The 15,822-nt window shown below is 43.7% G+C and overlaps 2 protein-coding genes across 2 annotated transcripts; both read left to right on the forward strand.

The window, feature by feature from the left end:
• The first annotated feature begins 365 nt into the window (after positions 1-365).
• Positions 366-10,985, forward strand: slc25a1b (slc25a1 solute carrier family 25 member 1b). The gene is made up of 9 exons (XM_020587114.1): positions 366-948; positions 5,325-5,432; positions 6,432-6,531; positions 7,445-7,583; positions 8,198-8,282; positions 8,486-8,590; positions 8,671-8,786; positions 8,866-8,939; positions 9,527-10,985. The coding sequence occupies exons 1-9, from the start codon at positions 837-839 to the stop codon at positions 9,639-9,641; spliced, it is 954 nt and encodes a 317-aa protein (XP_020442770.1). The 5' UTR covers positions 366-836; the 3' UTR covers positions 9,642-10,985.
• Positions 10,986-11,377: 392 nt separating this feature from the next.
• LOC109952179 (phosphatidylinositol 4-kinase alpha-like) lies at positions 11,378-15,780 on the forward strand. Its single transcript, XM_020587105.1, has 8 exons — positions 11,378-11,601; positions 13,759-13,875; positions 13,997-14,090; positions 14,224-14,312; positions 14,949-15,021; positions 15,106-15,368; positions 15,455-15,521; positions 15,608-15,780. The coding sequence occupies exons 1-8, from the start codon at positions 11,503-11,505 to the stop codon at positions 15,778-15,780; spliced, it is 975 nt and encodes a 324-aa protein (XP_020442761.1). The 5' UTR covers positions 11,378-11,502.
• The last annotated feature ends 42 nt before the right edge of the window (positions 15,781-15,822 follow it).

A 15,822-nucleotide genomic window follows, 5' to 3' on the forward strand; every position in this document is an offset into this window, starting at 1 on the left:
GGATTGAGGCAGTAATTAAAGCAAAGGGAGCCCTACCAAGTATTGAGTACATATACAGTAAATGAACATACTTTCCAGAAGGCCAACAATTCACTAAAAATGTTTTTTATAGGTCTTATGAGGTATTCTAATTTATTGAGATAATGATTTGGTGGGTTTTTGTTAAATGTGGGCCAAAATCATCACAATTAAAAGACCCAACGGCTTAAACTACTTCAGTCTGTGTGGACTGAATTTATATAATACACGAGTTTCACTATTTGAGTTGAATTACTGAAATAAATGGACTTGTCCACGATATTCTAATTTATTGAGCTGCACCTGTATATGAGAGAGATGCTGTGGTCCTACGGAGTTGGTTCTCCGCCAGCGGTGACTTCCTGTTTGTAATTCTCTTTATTTCTGTAGCAGGGTGAGAAACAGCGCCCCCTGCAGACGACACGTCGTATTTAAAGTCGGCCGGAAACGTTCACCAAGCCGCTGGAGAATGAGAAGCCTGCTTCATGAGAATCAGTCCGGTCCTCCTTAAACGTGTGTGACAAACATGGCCCTTTTCCGTTTCGGCGCTGCCCCGCCCAGGACCAACACTGACTCAATGTTGTCTGAAGTGAGTGTGTGCCACCCAGGGAACTTTACTGTCAAAGTACAGACGTTATCGAGTCCGGCTCGGCAACAAAAGTCCAATGGTCGGCGCTGCGTGCCAGGCGCTAACAGCTCGCACCGACTCCTGCTGCACAAAGCGCGCACACTGCATGAGGGCTTGAGGGCTTGTGGCAGTCGAGCGCGTGTGCTTTTACAGCCCCAGCAAAACAAAGTTAGGCCAGGACAACGCAGTCATGTCGGGACAGCCTGGGTTCGTGAACCCGTTCCACGCACCTCGGTGTTTGGCTGCGGCAGCTCCGGCGGGGAAAGCCACGCTTACGCACCCGGGCAAAGCGATTCTGGCAGGTAAGAAAGTTTCAGGGGCGGGTTCTTCAACTTGTTTACAAGTTTCAGCAAGTTATCTGCAGATGTGATAAGAGGAGGCCTTGGCTGCAACCCTGTGCCCTAATATGACCTTAAACCTATATGAAACGTACGCGCACTGCAGGCTGGAGTCGTCTTAAAGAACTGGATCCAGTTTCCTCAAAATGTAACAAAAGGTTCCAGATGTCATTTGCAAAAGTCTTGTGTAATCTGTCAGCGGCAGTGAAGTCAGTTAGTGTGTGTCTGTTTGGTAAGAAGTGGCTTGAAAGTCTCCAGGGCCACATTTCCAGACCTCTGCAGTTTGTATGTGGATCAGAAATAGATTATTTTTAGTTGATTAACCTGATCATTCAGTCCATTTAACCGTCTTGTTTTGCTGCTTATCCAGGTCATGTTTAGTGGTTAATTAAAGAAATAATGGGACTTACTGCTGTGTACCACTGGGAAATGTGAATCACTTAATGCACTTTACCTAAATCAAGGCTTGTTGTCCCTCCTGCTCTTCAGTTAAGTAGGTATTAAACTGCATTCTGAGTGGTATTAAAAGGGTCCAGACATCTCAAGTCGAACCGCATGAACCCTGTTCTTAAAGGGAGTTTAAAAAAATAAAATAAAATGACAACAAAAGCCAGCAGTAAAGAGAAAACCCACACGAGACCAGTGTAACACAGACAGCGCTTTGTTTTAGACCAGCATTTCAACTAAACTGACACTTTCATTTCTTGGTCCTACCAGACTGTGAGGACAATGATTTCATGGTTGCAACAGCTGTTGCTTTGCACGGGGCCGGAGGGTGGACAGGGACAGGTCGGTCTGTCCTGGGACTTGTGGACTTTAGCACAGACCCCTTTCAAAGAAACAGGCAATGTGAACTCTGACTGCTTTGTTGTTTCACTAGTCAATCAGTGACAGATGCTCCGGGTCCTGCAGGCTGATCACAAGTTAGAAGGAGCAGGCAGCCACGTCGATGCTCACGATATTGATCAGTTCAAATAATTGTTGGTTCTTGTTATAGAGACTGAATGGAAGTACGACCAGAAGGGTCACTGATCAATCAGCTGATCATTGTCCTGATGATCTGATTGATCTGTTTGTCCCCAGAATGTCAGACACTGGGATAAAGTCCCACTGTGAGTCTCCAGAGCCAAAGGTGGCGTCTCCACACGTCTCCTTGTGTCCAACCAGCAGATCCACAGAGACTCAGCTGATTCTCATGTCTGACAAAGAAAAGCATCAGCTCCTCACATTAAAGAAGGTGGAACCAGAACATGTCGGTGACTGTTGCTTCTAAATAGCTGAGGTTCATTTTCTACCAGTGAACTGACTCATGGCTGCAGCTCTAGGTCACTGAATGGCTTCATGAGGACGACACAGTGGGTTGGACACAGTGGGTCGGACACAGTGAGGGGATCTGGTTTGGAAGGAGGACGTTTCCTCCTCCAACAGAGGAGACCTGACCAGGCTCTGGAGACTCTGCTCCAATAAGAGTTTGTTCTTTCACTTGTCACCCAGCTGTAGATCACTGTCAGCAGTTTGGTTGCTTCCTGGTCATGTAGCAGTGCGTGGTCTCCATGTTGAGCCGTGGCGACAAAGCACACTGTTTGTGCACACATGACGTGTTCAGGACGTTTAGAAGATGCCACAGGCCGTTTGTTGTTTGAACATGGATCTGCATTAAACCCGTCTTGGGCAGGATGCCGCTGGTGTTTTCTTAAGTAGTATAGTCTTAATATGGATAAGTAAATGCAACCTAAAGTCAGATGAACATAGCTCACTGCCATTACATCGTGTGTGTCCTGATAGAGGTGTGAGCCAATAGGGTGACAGGGCTGCTTTAGACAAGTCACCAGAGAGTAACCAGGCCACATGCCAGGGCTTTAGAAACCCACCAGTCCCCACTGAACCTGACAAGCTCGGTGTTAACGTGTCAGTGAACTGTGAACTCACTCTTATGGATGGTTCCTTTATTTTGGTTATACATACAGTGTCTGTGCCTGTGGGCACAAAATGCTAAAGCAGCACATTTTAGGCAACAGTTTCACATTTGTTTATTCACATTAAGTATGAAGCTGAAGCCAGAGGACCTTCAGCTTAGCTTAGCACAAAGACTGGGCGTAGGTGGACATGGCTGACCGGGTCTGTAACAAACCATCTCGTTGGTTTGTATAAAACCAAAAGGTAAAAGTGACAGTTTGTGTCAGACCGAGTGTTGTGCAGGACGGTTTCTTGGTCGGGGGTAGTGACTTTCTTCAGGCTCCACTGTTCAGTGATGACCAGACTCCAGGAAGTTGCTGCTTTGCCTTCCATTTACACTTTGAGGTAAATGTGTTTACTGGTGAGCTGGTAGTCGGATTGTGTTACCTTCAGGCAGAGCCAGGCTAGCGGTTTCCCTCTGTTTCCAGTGTTTATGCTAAGCTACGCTAACAGTCTCAGTACTATTTCAATGTCAGATATTACCAGAAGATTTTGATTATTTCATTTTGCACCAGCTGTGTCAGATAATACCGGAATATTTTGATTATTTCATTTTGCACCAGCTTTATCTAGTTCATGACAGTCACTAGCACAACATCACCCAAGTTCACCTGTAGCCTTAAGTTCAGAACATGAAGAACCGGCCCTCACAGTGGCGCCACCGGAGTCCTGTCTGGTGTCTGAATGTTACAAATGTAATAATGACATGATTGTTACGGCGAGTTAAAAACATGACAGGCACTTTCCACAGGAGACGCAGGAGCAGCTGTGATGAAGCTGTAGAGCCACATGCCAACAAACCCTCTGTCATTTGTAATTTACTCCGAAGACGTTGAGGCTCCTTTCTGAGCTCTAGATGAAGGTGAGCTGTTTGCTAGGTCTACAGCACTGTCGCTGTCGGACTCGATAAACCTGTTCTGTCTTTTTCCAGCTTGATTATGGGGCCATAATGCAGGTACTACACAGAGGCTCGTGAGCTGATGGTGACGGTGATGACGTGGCCTGGGGCTTGGATTGTAGACACAGCTACAGCTGTGAGGCCGGTCTCTAGCCAGAGGAATGCTGGGAGTGTCGTAACAGCCCGGTGGGAGCCAGAATGCGCCTGGTGTTTGAGTGGAAACAGTGTTTTGTCAGACTGTGATTTGGTGACTGTACATGCACGAGCAGGTCTGACTTGCATGTGAGTGTGTTGGATTTCTCTGCATGGCCTTTAGAAGGACAGCATCAACTCATTTTTCATCAAGCTTGTGTAAATAACTTCTCATCTACTGCTCAAATTATAGCTTTTTCTTTTTCCACCTTCAGTTTTCAGTTGAATTTTACCACAACTGAAAAACTAAGCTGGGTTTTTTTTTTAGCAGCTACTCAATTTTCAGGACCTGCGGCTCTTAGGAGAAGCTCATTGACTTTGCAGTGAATAACATTTCAAACAGTTTTATCATTTGGAATGAAAGCTACACCTCTGTCCTGTGCAGACAGACGGCTCAGGTTTCCTTTGCTGTACTTGACACAGGCAGTGTCTGACTGCTGCTGTGTGTTGGTAGTGTGGTGATGAAAGGTTGCGCCCTACACGCCCCCTGAGTTGTAGCAGCGCCAAGGGGAGTATCAGTAGGCAGCATCAGGCTGAGCTCAGCTGAGCCAATCAGGCGCGGCTGCGTGTTTGCTGTTCAACTGCAGATGTGACAGTCAGGAGCTTAAGGTGGAGCTGGTCTCCGCCGCAGACGCTGTGTGGCATGCCGCCCTGCATCGGCCATAGACTCCCCTGAGACTACACACATTGCACCTACAGGAAGTTATGTCCTGTGGTGCTGCAGCCAGCGGCTATTTTCATAACCTGTTAATCTGCTCATCATTTGTTTAAGCCTGTAAAATAATAATGAGGGTCCAGAACCCACACATCCTCAGTTTAATACGACGTAAACAGAGAAAAGTTGAACATCTTCTTATCCGTTTCCTTTACAGCCATTTCATCTGGAACATAGTTGCCCATTACTTTCTGTCGATTGACTTGTATCTTGAGTTTATTCGTTTCTTTAATCTCTTTAATTTGTCCTTTCAAAAAATAAAGCTGATTGCTTCATTTTCTATTATTAAACCAGAGTGAGGTGTATTTTCAGCCTTTATCTGTTTAATCCAGGGGTTGAAACAGTTGAGGGTAAAATGGAGGTGCATACAGAATCCCTCTGGGAGCACAACACTGTAAATACACTAGGGACAGGGAACATTTTTGCAGTCGACGACCGGTTGTGTGTATACGTGCCGTCTCTGGGTGTTCGGTGTCTGGCTGAAGTGCACGTGTGTGGGGTTGATGAAAGAATCAGAAAAATGGCTCTTGGCTCTTCAAAACCATTCTGTGTGTAACGAGTGTTTCTCTGACAATGCAGGGGGAATAGCCGGAGGCATAGAGATCTGCATCACCTTCCCCACAGAGTACGTGAAGACACAGCTGCAGCTGGATGAAAAGGCAGATCCTCCCAAATACAGAGGAATTGGTGAGTTTGTCTTCAGGGCCTGTGTTTTTACCGGAACTGTCTGAATAGTTGTGGAACTAACTTTCATTTGGTAGCTGTCAGAGGTGATCAGTTTCCTTTACATACTGCAGTCCACTCGCGTCTGTCTTACCTAATGAACTGTCTGCCACCGATAGAACATCAAGAAAATGAAATGAGCATGTTTCTCAAAACTACTCCCTAAATGTGTCCTGCTCATTCACTTATACACAAACCAAAGGGTGTCAAGTGAAGCTGCTGCTTGTTTCCTGATGGAATGTGTTTTTATACATTTCTATCTTAAACTGTCAAACAGTGTTGGTTTTCTGTCTTGATAAAGCTTAGTGACTGTGAAACCACCAGGGGCAATGGGTCCAGGAGTTTCTACCTCTCACAAAGTCTCATTTATAAACTTTAAAGTACAAATACAAAGAATAGAAAGTGTGTTAGTGTCAATAAACCACTGAAGTAAAATAACCATCCCCTATTTCTGGGGTGACGGAGCCAAACTCGATCTGTTCGGCCAACACGTCAGGACTGGCCGGTTTCCTCGTAGCAGCCGAGTCATGATTGATGTTGGTTTTAATCAGCAGCAGCACACCTGGCCTTTCTGTTCCTGCTTGACTAACAAGTCGTAGTAACTTCAGATGTTGTGTGGTTGTAGATTCGAGTGTAAACATGAAACAGGTGTGTATTTGCGTAGTAAGTTGGTCTTTGTTACCTGTTTGATAAGCGCTTGTGAACTTTGGCACAGACTGTGTTTGCCTGCAGAAACTCGGAGTGACGCTGTTGTTTCCGGCTGCAGTACACAAACGCAGTATTCTTACCTTTTACCACCTCCACTGCTAAAGCAACAGTTTCATAACAGGGCAGCGTTTGATTATGTTAACGTTTCTTTTGGATCCAGTCAGTGTTTAGTTTTTGTAACGTGCCCTCTTCTTCATTTGACCTGTTTCTTCTTCATGTGTTCTTCTTCTCTGGTGTCCTGTGTTGCTCCTGCAGTCGACTGTGTGAAGCAGACTGTGCGCGGTCATGGCGTGAGGGGTCTGTACCGAGGTCTGAGCTCTCTGCTCTACGGCTCCATACCTAAAGCAGCTGTCAGGTACCGCAGCCCCACATCCCAACACACACGTGCACAGACACTCTTCACCAAGAGCTCCATCGTGCACTATATAAATGTGCAACACCTTATTCCCACTGTAATACACCTCCATGATGATTCCAGGTTGTACTGATCATTAGGTGCTGCTTTCTTTGTTTCTGAGTTCTGCAGCTGAATCAATCAGAAAATTAATTGACTAATTTTGATAATAAATTAATCGTTAAACCATTCTCTGGTTCCAGCTTCTCAAATGTGAAGATTTGCTGCTTTTCTGTTGAATATTATTATAATTTTAATGTGCGTGGGTCATTTTTTGGCTGTTTTCTAACATTGTGTGCAACAAAGAGTTTAGCAGAAACCACAACTGATTAATTGCTAATAAGCCCAAATAAGATGAAACCGTTTTGTACATCAGTTGTAAACCAACCAATGAATAATCAATACTATCGACCGTCTGCAGATCGGTTTCATGGTTTGGTCTATAAAGTGTCAGAAAATAGGGGAGAATGTTCATGACGAGATACATTGACCAATTGTTTCAGCTTTGATGAGAACAGCGGTGCGTTGCCAGGTCGTACTTTTCTACAGTCCATAGTCCTGCAGCTACAGTTTGGTAATAAATTCATGCTCCTGTAGGTTCCGTTCTTTTTAATAAGCGGTCAGGTGTGCAGTTACAAACTAAGATCATTTGTTAGTAAATAGCTTTTTGTTGAAGCAGTGGTCCACTCACTCAGAGGGATTTTTCACAACCTGGCAACAAAAAGTAAATTGTGTAATAATATCTAAAATGTATTAGTAAAGGGCTTAGTAACGGTTCATATCGCTGATTGTTACAGCTTATAAAGCCTATATAAGGTGCATTATTACAGACATGGATTGCTTCCAGTGTTTTAATTCTCCATTGCTCTTCCAGGTTTGGGATGTTTGAGTTCCTCAGTAATAAGATGCGTGATGAGAGCGGCAAACTAGACAGCAAGCGAGGGTTCCTCTGTGGTCTTGGAGCTGGAGTCGCAGAGGCTGTGGTCGTCGTCTGTCCTATGGAGACGATTAAGGTAAAAATATTTGTTGAAGCTGCATTACCACTTTGTTGCCACATGTGGGAAGCAAAAGTCCTACTTTGTTACACATTAGACAGGTTGTACTGCAAACAGTTGCTGCGTTACACATCCAGCGCAGACGGAGCAGCCTTGGCTTGTGTCTACTCGATGAATGGGAGGCAAAATATAGTGCCAGAAAAATGAGTAGTGTTATTTTGATAACGTACACACATTTTACTGCGTTCTCTCATTAGAGCTGCCGTCACTTACGAGTTAATGATCATATTGTTTCAGGGTCATAGCAGTAGACAACACATGGTGTCAGAGGTTACAGATGAATAAATAAGTAGCTCAGACAGAAGTGACAGATTCAGTCCACAACAAAATGAAAATGGGAAATGTTTGGCTGTGCTGAACTAAAAACCAGACCCCAGGAAAATCTTAACACGGTCCAGCCGTCTGCTTTCCTAAAAATGATTCTGGAGACTGTGATAAAACTGTTTCCAACACAACATCAAATATCTATAATGCTGCTTTGCCTCACGGTGGCGTTACTTGTAGAATTAGTTTTCAAAGCGCTCGATGCCTCAGATTTAAGGGCACTTTGACACTTTTTGTTGTCGTTTTAGGTCAAATTCATCCACGATCAGACGTCGGCAAACCCAAAGTACAAGGGATTTTTCCATGGGGTGAGGGAGATTATTAGAACTCAAGGTAAGGGACATTATACTCCCACCTCCCGTTTCATCTCCATCACTTAATGATTTGGCTGTACATGACATTACATCAAGCCTTTCTCATGGATTTGAGATAACACATCTGTTATTTAGCCTCCACCTTGTTGCTCCTGAGAATTAAATTGTTGGTGACTCTGAGATGAAGGTGGAGAGGTGTGAAAGCTGCTGATGTGTCTGCAGGACTGAAGGGGACGTACCAGGGCCTAACTGCCACTGTACTGAAGCAAGGCTCCAACCAGGCCATCCGCTTCTATGTCATGACTTCACTGAGGAACTGGTACAAAGGTGTGCGAGTATTTCCTTTAAATGCACATGCAACCACAAATGCAGAAACAGACTCAACTTAGTTTTTCCCCAACACTAAGGCGATGACCCCAACAAATCCATTAACCCTCTGGTAACTGGAATGTTTGGTGCTGTTGCTGGTGCAGCCAGTGTGTTTGGAAACACTCCCCTGGACGTCATTAAGACCAGAATGCAGGTTGGTTACAGAACATGTCGACTTCTTATAATTTAACCCTGAGTGTAGTGGCTAATATGTGCTCTGTGTAATTCAACAGGGGCTCGAAGCGCACAAGTACAAAAGCACAATAGACTGTGCCGTCAAGATCATGAGGCACGAGGGGGCGTTGGCGTAAGTTCACATGAAGGGTTGATATGATCGATGGGGGGATGACAGTCTGCATGTTTAATTTAGGCTGTGAGAGTTTGCAGCCTGCTAACACTGACAGTGGGACTTAGCCTTGTGCCTGTGAAGGATTCACACTGTTTACCCACCAGAATGCATCTGCCTGTATACCAGCAAGTAAGAATTAATGGAACAGTTCTATATTTGAGAAACACACTCTCACATCTGCACGTAATCCTAAAGCTGCTGAGTCAAGCAGCCCAAGGATCTTCAGTATTGTTTATTCAAGAAGCCCTCTTCTCTACACAGCCAACAGTTGACCTCAGAGTAGCATCCCAGTCAAACACTTCACTCTCTCTGTCTAGCAACACCTGACTAATGCTTCCTGCCTTTATGCCGAGTTCCTCACAGCCAAAAGGTGACACCCTATGAACAAGCTGGTGAACTAGAAGTACATTAACCACTCTATCAAAGTTGAGCTATGGTCAGGAAACAGTTAGCTTAGCTTAGCAGAAAGACTGGAAGCAGTGGGCAACAGCAAACCTGGCTCTGCCCAAAGATAACAGAATGTACTCTCCTTTTATTGCACTCAGGTTCTACAAAGGTACTGTTCCCCGGCTGGGTCGGGTGTGCATGGATGTGGCCATAGTCTTCGTTATCTACGAGGAAGTCGTGAAGGTTCTGAACATAGTCTGGAAGACGGACTGAAGTGAACACCACAGTGCTGCGCAAGCAGGAGTGTGAGACTGGCCAGTCACGTTGTTAACCAGGCCACGTCCCAAACCAATCTCCTGAAACCCTGCTTCTAGGTTCTAATATCTACCTCTCAGAAAGAAAGGGTATTTTATTTATAACACAGATGTTGCGAGTGGAAGCACTGTCTGCGTGAAAGAAGCTGCAGGAGCACTGCTTACACTTGGTCTTTTTTCTAAAGTTCCAGAAGGGGGAAGTTCCTTAAGACCTCAGGGAGGGGAACAGGGCGTTTATTTAGACCTGCACAAAGACCTGCAGCGCTTTGAGTTGAGTTGTACTAGTGCTGTGTGTATTTGATCAAAGAGAAACCATCACCTCACCTGACATAATGTGATTTAAGCACTACAGACAAAAAAATACTTGAGCAGAGGTAGGTAGATGGATATTTTATTGATCTCGAGGGAAATTCAGGTGTACTGGCTTCAGATTTTATTAGATAACAAATACTTCCAAGCCCTTCTTATATGCAAGTATTCCAGTTTCTTTTTTCAAAAGACTGTTCAAAACTATTATTTTATTCACTACCTGTTGGAAGAATTAATGTTCACATGCTGCAGAGGAATAAGAACTAAATGCCTTCAATCACAATTGTCAAATGAATCAATACAGATCTGTAGGCTGCAGTTTTTAATGATGTGTATTCAGCTACGAAACAATGGTTGAGGTGGTGGCGATTCTTTAAATCACTTAATTTGTTAGTGTTATTAAAAAAGTGCCTTTGTGTTACATGGTTTATTGGAGATTAACAATGATTGAATGTTTTATGTACTTCTTCACTGTGGATGGTTTTTTAGTTTCTCACGCTGCAGTGGTGCCAGATGTTGAAGATGTTCATATCTTATTAATTCAACTGTTTTGGGGAATTATTTGCTTCTAATTTTTAAATTGCCTTTGCTGCTTAGACGTGCTTTTTTGAGAAATGCCATTAATGGTGCCTTTCATTGCATTCCACAGAGCACGAGTGATTAGCTTTGCTTTTATTGCAGCCTTTCAGATTCTCTTCTTTTAACTGTGCTGTAACTTCAATTGCCTTTCACCCAATGTGCCAACTGCTGCATTTAGATACAATATAACTAATGCCATGTTATAGACTGTAGTTTGTCCTCCTGGTTTAAATGCAGTGCACCACAATCTTTGTCTAGGATGCACAATGTTTACTTTGAGCTCCGTTTTTCAGCTGGCGGAGATAGTTGAATGTCTTTGGGGTTTTCATATTTAAAAACACTGGTACTAAACCCAGCGCTGTGCCTTCAGTCTAATTAATTCGAATGTATGATCACAAATAAACATTGGATCTGACTGTTGACATTGATGTGTTCATTTCTGCAGCAGTGGGTTGTAACAAATGTACTCGAGTACTATGCTTAAGTGTAATTCTGAGGTACTGCTACTTAAGTATCATCTTTGCTTATTTGTATTTCATATCAAAATAATGTGTGCTTTACTGTATTTTATTTATTTGAGAACTTTATTTACTAGTTGCTTTACAGGTAAACAGTGTACAAACAAAACATTTATAAAATGTGATGCCTTGTTACAGATTAAACCACCACAGTGTGTACAGATAGAAATAACTTTCTGAGACTCGACTGCCTCAGAAAATTATTTGGAAGGATTGTACAATTTAACTTTTAGCAGTTTGATGAAAACAGGGCCGTGATTCATATATTCTACTTATAGTAATTGTTTGGGGGGGATTGCATGGTGACCTTGCGGCGCATTTTTGTCCCATTCGCTTGCCGTAGTTGTCAGTTGCGGACTCCTCTTCGGGGCGAATGATAGAAAATGCTTGTTTAAATTAAGGCATCCTTTAAAAATGTCTCATCATGGAGGAGGAACCAGGGGCTTTTACTTCAGCACCGTCTTGTCTTTGGCCCGGTCGCTGGCAGCTCACCGGCAGGCGCCGTTAGAAAAGGTACCGTTATACATGGCGATAGCTAACGACAGCACCAGGCTAACACCTCCTGTCGTTAGTCTCTGACATTGGTCTCGACACAGCTTCGTTTTTCTACATGTGTGGTATTTACAGGGAATCTGAACACCGTAAACGTCTTGTATGAATATGTGAATTACGTGTTCAGTTTGTGATTTAGTGCGACTCAGCTTTAGTATGTGGCTAACGGCGGCTAACGTTAGCAGGTTTATCCTTAATGAACCTTCCTTTGGCTTGTTGATGACCTGATACATTAAAGGAAGGAAAGTTGTCACATCGTCCCAAACGTGTTCCTGTTCCCTTGGAAATGTGCTTCCTTTATTAATATTGTTACCTCATTCATACAGGATGCAATAGGAGACAGTGGCTGGTGGGATTTTAACATAAACAAACTGTATAATTCAATTATTATAAAGGAAAAGTCTAAAACGACGAAGTCTTTACCAAACGACCAAGAAGTGCTGCAGTCCTGTGCCATTTAATCCGACTGCAGCCCAGATGCATCAGTTAGTTACTGGATTCACTGATCAGCTCAAGAGTAATGGGCAAATATTTAGGTAACTAAGGTTTTTTAAATTCTAAATGTGATAATTAGCTGCTTTTCTTGGTTTTACATGATTGAATTATAGCTGCAGCTACTTGGTCTAAGAAACCAGGTTCCTTAAACACAAAGTGGCGTCATAGGATTGTTTTTGTGTGACAAGCATTTCAGTTCATTGACACAGAAGACAATGAAAACCAGAAAGTCTCGTACTGTGTTGGGTGGAACAGGATCACAGGTGGGGTTTTTACAGAATACCTTAGAAATTCATTTTTACCACTATCATTGCAGATTAGTTTTGTGTGGGCTAATTGATTAATCAACTAATAATTGCAGGTCTAAATGCAACAAGTCACCTCAGCCTTGGGGACATTGTGATGGCTGTTCTTTCACTGGGGAAATGTTAAACGGGAACTAAGTCCTGTTATGAAAGAGCTGTGGAAGCAGTAATGCAGCTCAATGAGCATGGTTTGTTGTGTCAGTTTGTGGAAGCTGTTCAGAGACCAGCCTTCTGCTTTTTACTGTCTACATACGAGCTTGTTATGAAGAGCAGTGTAATCAGAAGCATCAACCTAATGTAAGGTGCAACTAACCATTAATCATTATTGATTCATCTGCTGATTGTTTTCTCAATAAAATGGTGAAAAACTGTTATTTACCCCGAAGTGAGTCTTCACATGACTTGTTTCCATTGGTTGAGTTGGTGCCACAGATGGCTGCCTCGGTTCTGTACTGGAAACGAGTTCCTTGTGTGTAACATACTTGGCCAATAAAGGTGATTATGAACGTGACAAAGAACGGCGTCAACTTGTCACATGTCTGCACCTGGCATCAGCAAATGTTTGGCATCCATGCCTGTTCATGTTCAGTTGGTTAACTGATTGATTGATTGGCTAATAATCTGTGTTCTAACCCTATACATATTTACAGAGATTAGTTTCTGAACAACTGGGTGTGCTTTAGCGCGTGGGCCTCACTGTTTATACAGTGACTTCCTGTCAGTGGGAGTCAGAACAACCTTGTGTTTTACTGGCTACACAATCAGGTTGTAATGGAAGTGTCCTGTTGGTTCAACATTTACTGGCTGGTGGTGTCCGAGCGGGTTGAGGTTGAGCTCTGGCGCACAGCTGGTTGAAAACACATTTCATTACTGTTTTGGCACTGAAAAACAAACCAGACTTGACAGGAATATTTATTTCTTAAGGTCCATTGTTGATATTTTTTCCAATGCAGATGTAACCTGAACAAAACTCTCCTCATGCCCAATGATCAGCTCAAAACATCCTCTGCATCCGGTGCTGGATCAACATGTAGGAACTAGTGTGTTTAAGTGGTTGTTAATCCCCCTCTGGTCTTAACTCTTTAGCATTAAGCTAATTAATGCCAGAGGCTGCTGTTTGGCTTCATTCCTGAAGTCCATTTAGGCCGACACAGTCATTATTGCCAATGGAACTAGGCATGAATGATGTGCCTGTTTAATCCTTGCGGGCAGGTTGGTTCTGTACTTTTAGAAAAGACTGTGTTGTCCACGTAGCTCACTGAAGTCTAGAGGCGTTAAAGGTAATGGTAGCTGAGCACCGTGTGTTGGTTTTCCACAGGTCCAGAAGCTCCAGTGCATGTGCCCTGCAGACTTCAGAGGAGTCTTCCAGCTGGATGAGAGGAGGAGGGGTGCCGTCATTGCACTGGGCATTTTTCTAGTCGAGTCAAACCTGCAGGTGAACATTTCACCTACCAACTCCTCCACCTCATGAGACTTTTGTGCTGTTAGTACATTTACAGGTCGTTGATGTAGCAGTGGTAACCCATATATCAAGCTATGGAATACTTGTGTTGCAGCACAGAGATGCCATTGTCCCCTACCTGCTTGGGTTGCTTAAAGGGCTTCCTAAAGTTCAGTGGATTGAAGAAAACTCAGAACACAAAGCTCGAGGTAAAGATAGACCCGCGGCGATATTTAACGTACCCTATAATGTTCACTGATAGAACTATGGGCTATTCTGCCTGCTAAAATATTTGACACTGTTGTATTTTGATATTATTTGTGTGAACTTCCTGCCTTGCAGAAACCCTTCCTGTTGCAGAGAACTTCAGCTTTTGTCTTGTAACACTGCTCTCCGATGTCGCCCAGCGTGATGAGACCTTACAAGGACAGGTGTGTGTGTGTCTGTACCGTTCTGTGGTCACGTTTTATTTTAGGCTGGTTTGAGACGAGCCAGGCCTCTGCAGAATCAGTCGTTCAAATGTGGGACCACATCAGGTTTTATGTACTGTTAACTTTTCCTTTTTGTTTAATTGTAAATGGTCTGCTTTTATCCTTTGTGTATAATAAGGTTTACTCTGTTAACAGATTAAGTTAAAGACTTGTTGTTGATGGCAACTTTTATGAGCCTAGAGAAGCTTAGTAAGATATCCCAGGGTATTAACTGAGCTGGATAACACCTGTACAGACTGATGCTAAGCTCAGACGGTCTAGTTATGTCTGAAATGTCAATCAACTGTGAGGATATGTAGGAGCTAAACAGCATGTCATGATTCACACATATAGGGCATTTCATTTGAGACTGACTAAAAGTTAAAGATGGGACTAATGGATAACATTTTGTTGGTCATTTTAGGATTTGATAGATGTTGATGAGACTTTCTGGACTGCTGTCCAACTTTACTGCAGTTTTTTGTCACTTCCCCAGAAAGAACCACCTGTCTCTCATTTTTTAGCAAAGCAAAATTCACCTTAAATGAGCCTAATATTTTTACTGATGTGGATGTGATGATGCAACATCTTTGCCAGATCCTGGAGGCTGTCATGGACGTCATGCAGGTGCTGCAAGACAGCTGCAAGAATCCCGAGGCTCATGATAAAGGTGGCAATATAACAAACTCTAATGCTTCCTCTGTGTGTTACTAGCTATTTATATTTTCTACGTTCTGTACGTTCTTCCGTACAGAATACCTGTGCAGGTACACTGTGCCCACTCTGCTTGGTGTGGCTCGAGCTTTTGGCCGATACAGCAACACCGATGAGCCACTTCTCTCCAAGCTCTTCCCTCGACCAGTTGCTCCTGTGCTGCCTACGGGTGATGACAGTGATGCCACCCGCCGACGGTCCTTCAACGACTTCCGCTCCATCCTGCCCAGCTCTTTGCTCACCGTGTGTCAGGGAGACTCCCTGAGACGAAAAGGCTCCTTGGTGTCCAGTGTGTCACAGCAGGTATGAAGAGTGAGATGACCCACCTATGACCTGCGTAGAGGTGAGGAAGCACAGCCATATGTTTTCACACTTCTTTTTGTTTTAAGGCCAGCCCAGAAAGAGCAGCTGTGACCCCTAGCTCACCGGCTGATCCCTCTGCACAGTACTTTGAAAGTAAGTTTCAACGAGCCTTTTGGGCTGTCAGAAAACACCATGGACTCACTGGACATGCTTTAAATAGATACCGTTGCTCCCCTCAGGCTCATACCTCCCTGACAGCAGTGCAGTGGACCCTGATTACTACTTCTGCACCATCAGCTCCAGCTTCTCTCTCTCACCTCTTTTCACTGGAAACAGCTCTGGAGAGTTTTATGTCCCTCTGGAGATGCTCAGACAGCTCCTTGACATGGTCAGCACTGACCCCACTGAATAAGCACAATGAAAGGAATACATGCGACTCTGCTGTTTACAAAGT

The sequence above is a fragment of the Monopterus albus genome, unplaced genomic scaffold (genome assembly GCF_001952655.1).
Source record: "Monopterus albus unplaced genomic scaffold, M_albus_1.0 scaffold439.1, whole genome shotgun sequence".
In the NCBI taxonomy this organism is placed as follows: domain Eukaryota; kingdom Metazoa; phylum Chordata; class Actinopteri; order Synbranchiformes; family Synbranchidae; genus Monopterus; species Monopterus albus.

Bases quoted from the DNA above. Each gene is read 5' to 3' on its own strand.
- LOC109952179 (XM_020587105.1), top strand. From the start codon at position 11,503: ATGTCTCATCATGGAGGAGGAACCAGGGGCTTTTACTTCAGCACCGTC. The intron at 13,876-13,996 runs GTGAACATTTCA...CTTGTGTTGCAG, and splicing joins TAGTCGAGTCAAACCTGCAG to CACAGAGATGCCATTGTCCC. The intron at 14,091-14,223 runs GTAAAGATAGAC...CCTGCCTTGCAG, and splicing joins CTCAGAACACAAAGCTCGAG to AAACCCTTCCTGTTGCAGAG.
- slc25a1b (XM_020587114.1), top strand. From the start codon at position 837: ATGTCGGGACAGCCTGGGTTCGTGAACCCGTTCCACGCACCTCGGTGT. The intron at 949-5,324 runs GTAAGAAAGTTT...CTGACAATGCAG, and splicing joins GGGCAAAGCGATTCTGGCAG to GGGGAATAGCCGGAGGCATA. The intron at 7,584-8,197 runs GTAAAAATATTT...TTGTCGTTTTAG, and splicing joins GTCCTATGGAGACGATTAAG to GTCAAATTCATCCACGATCA.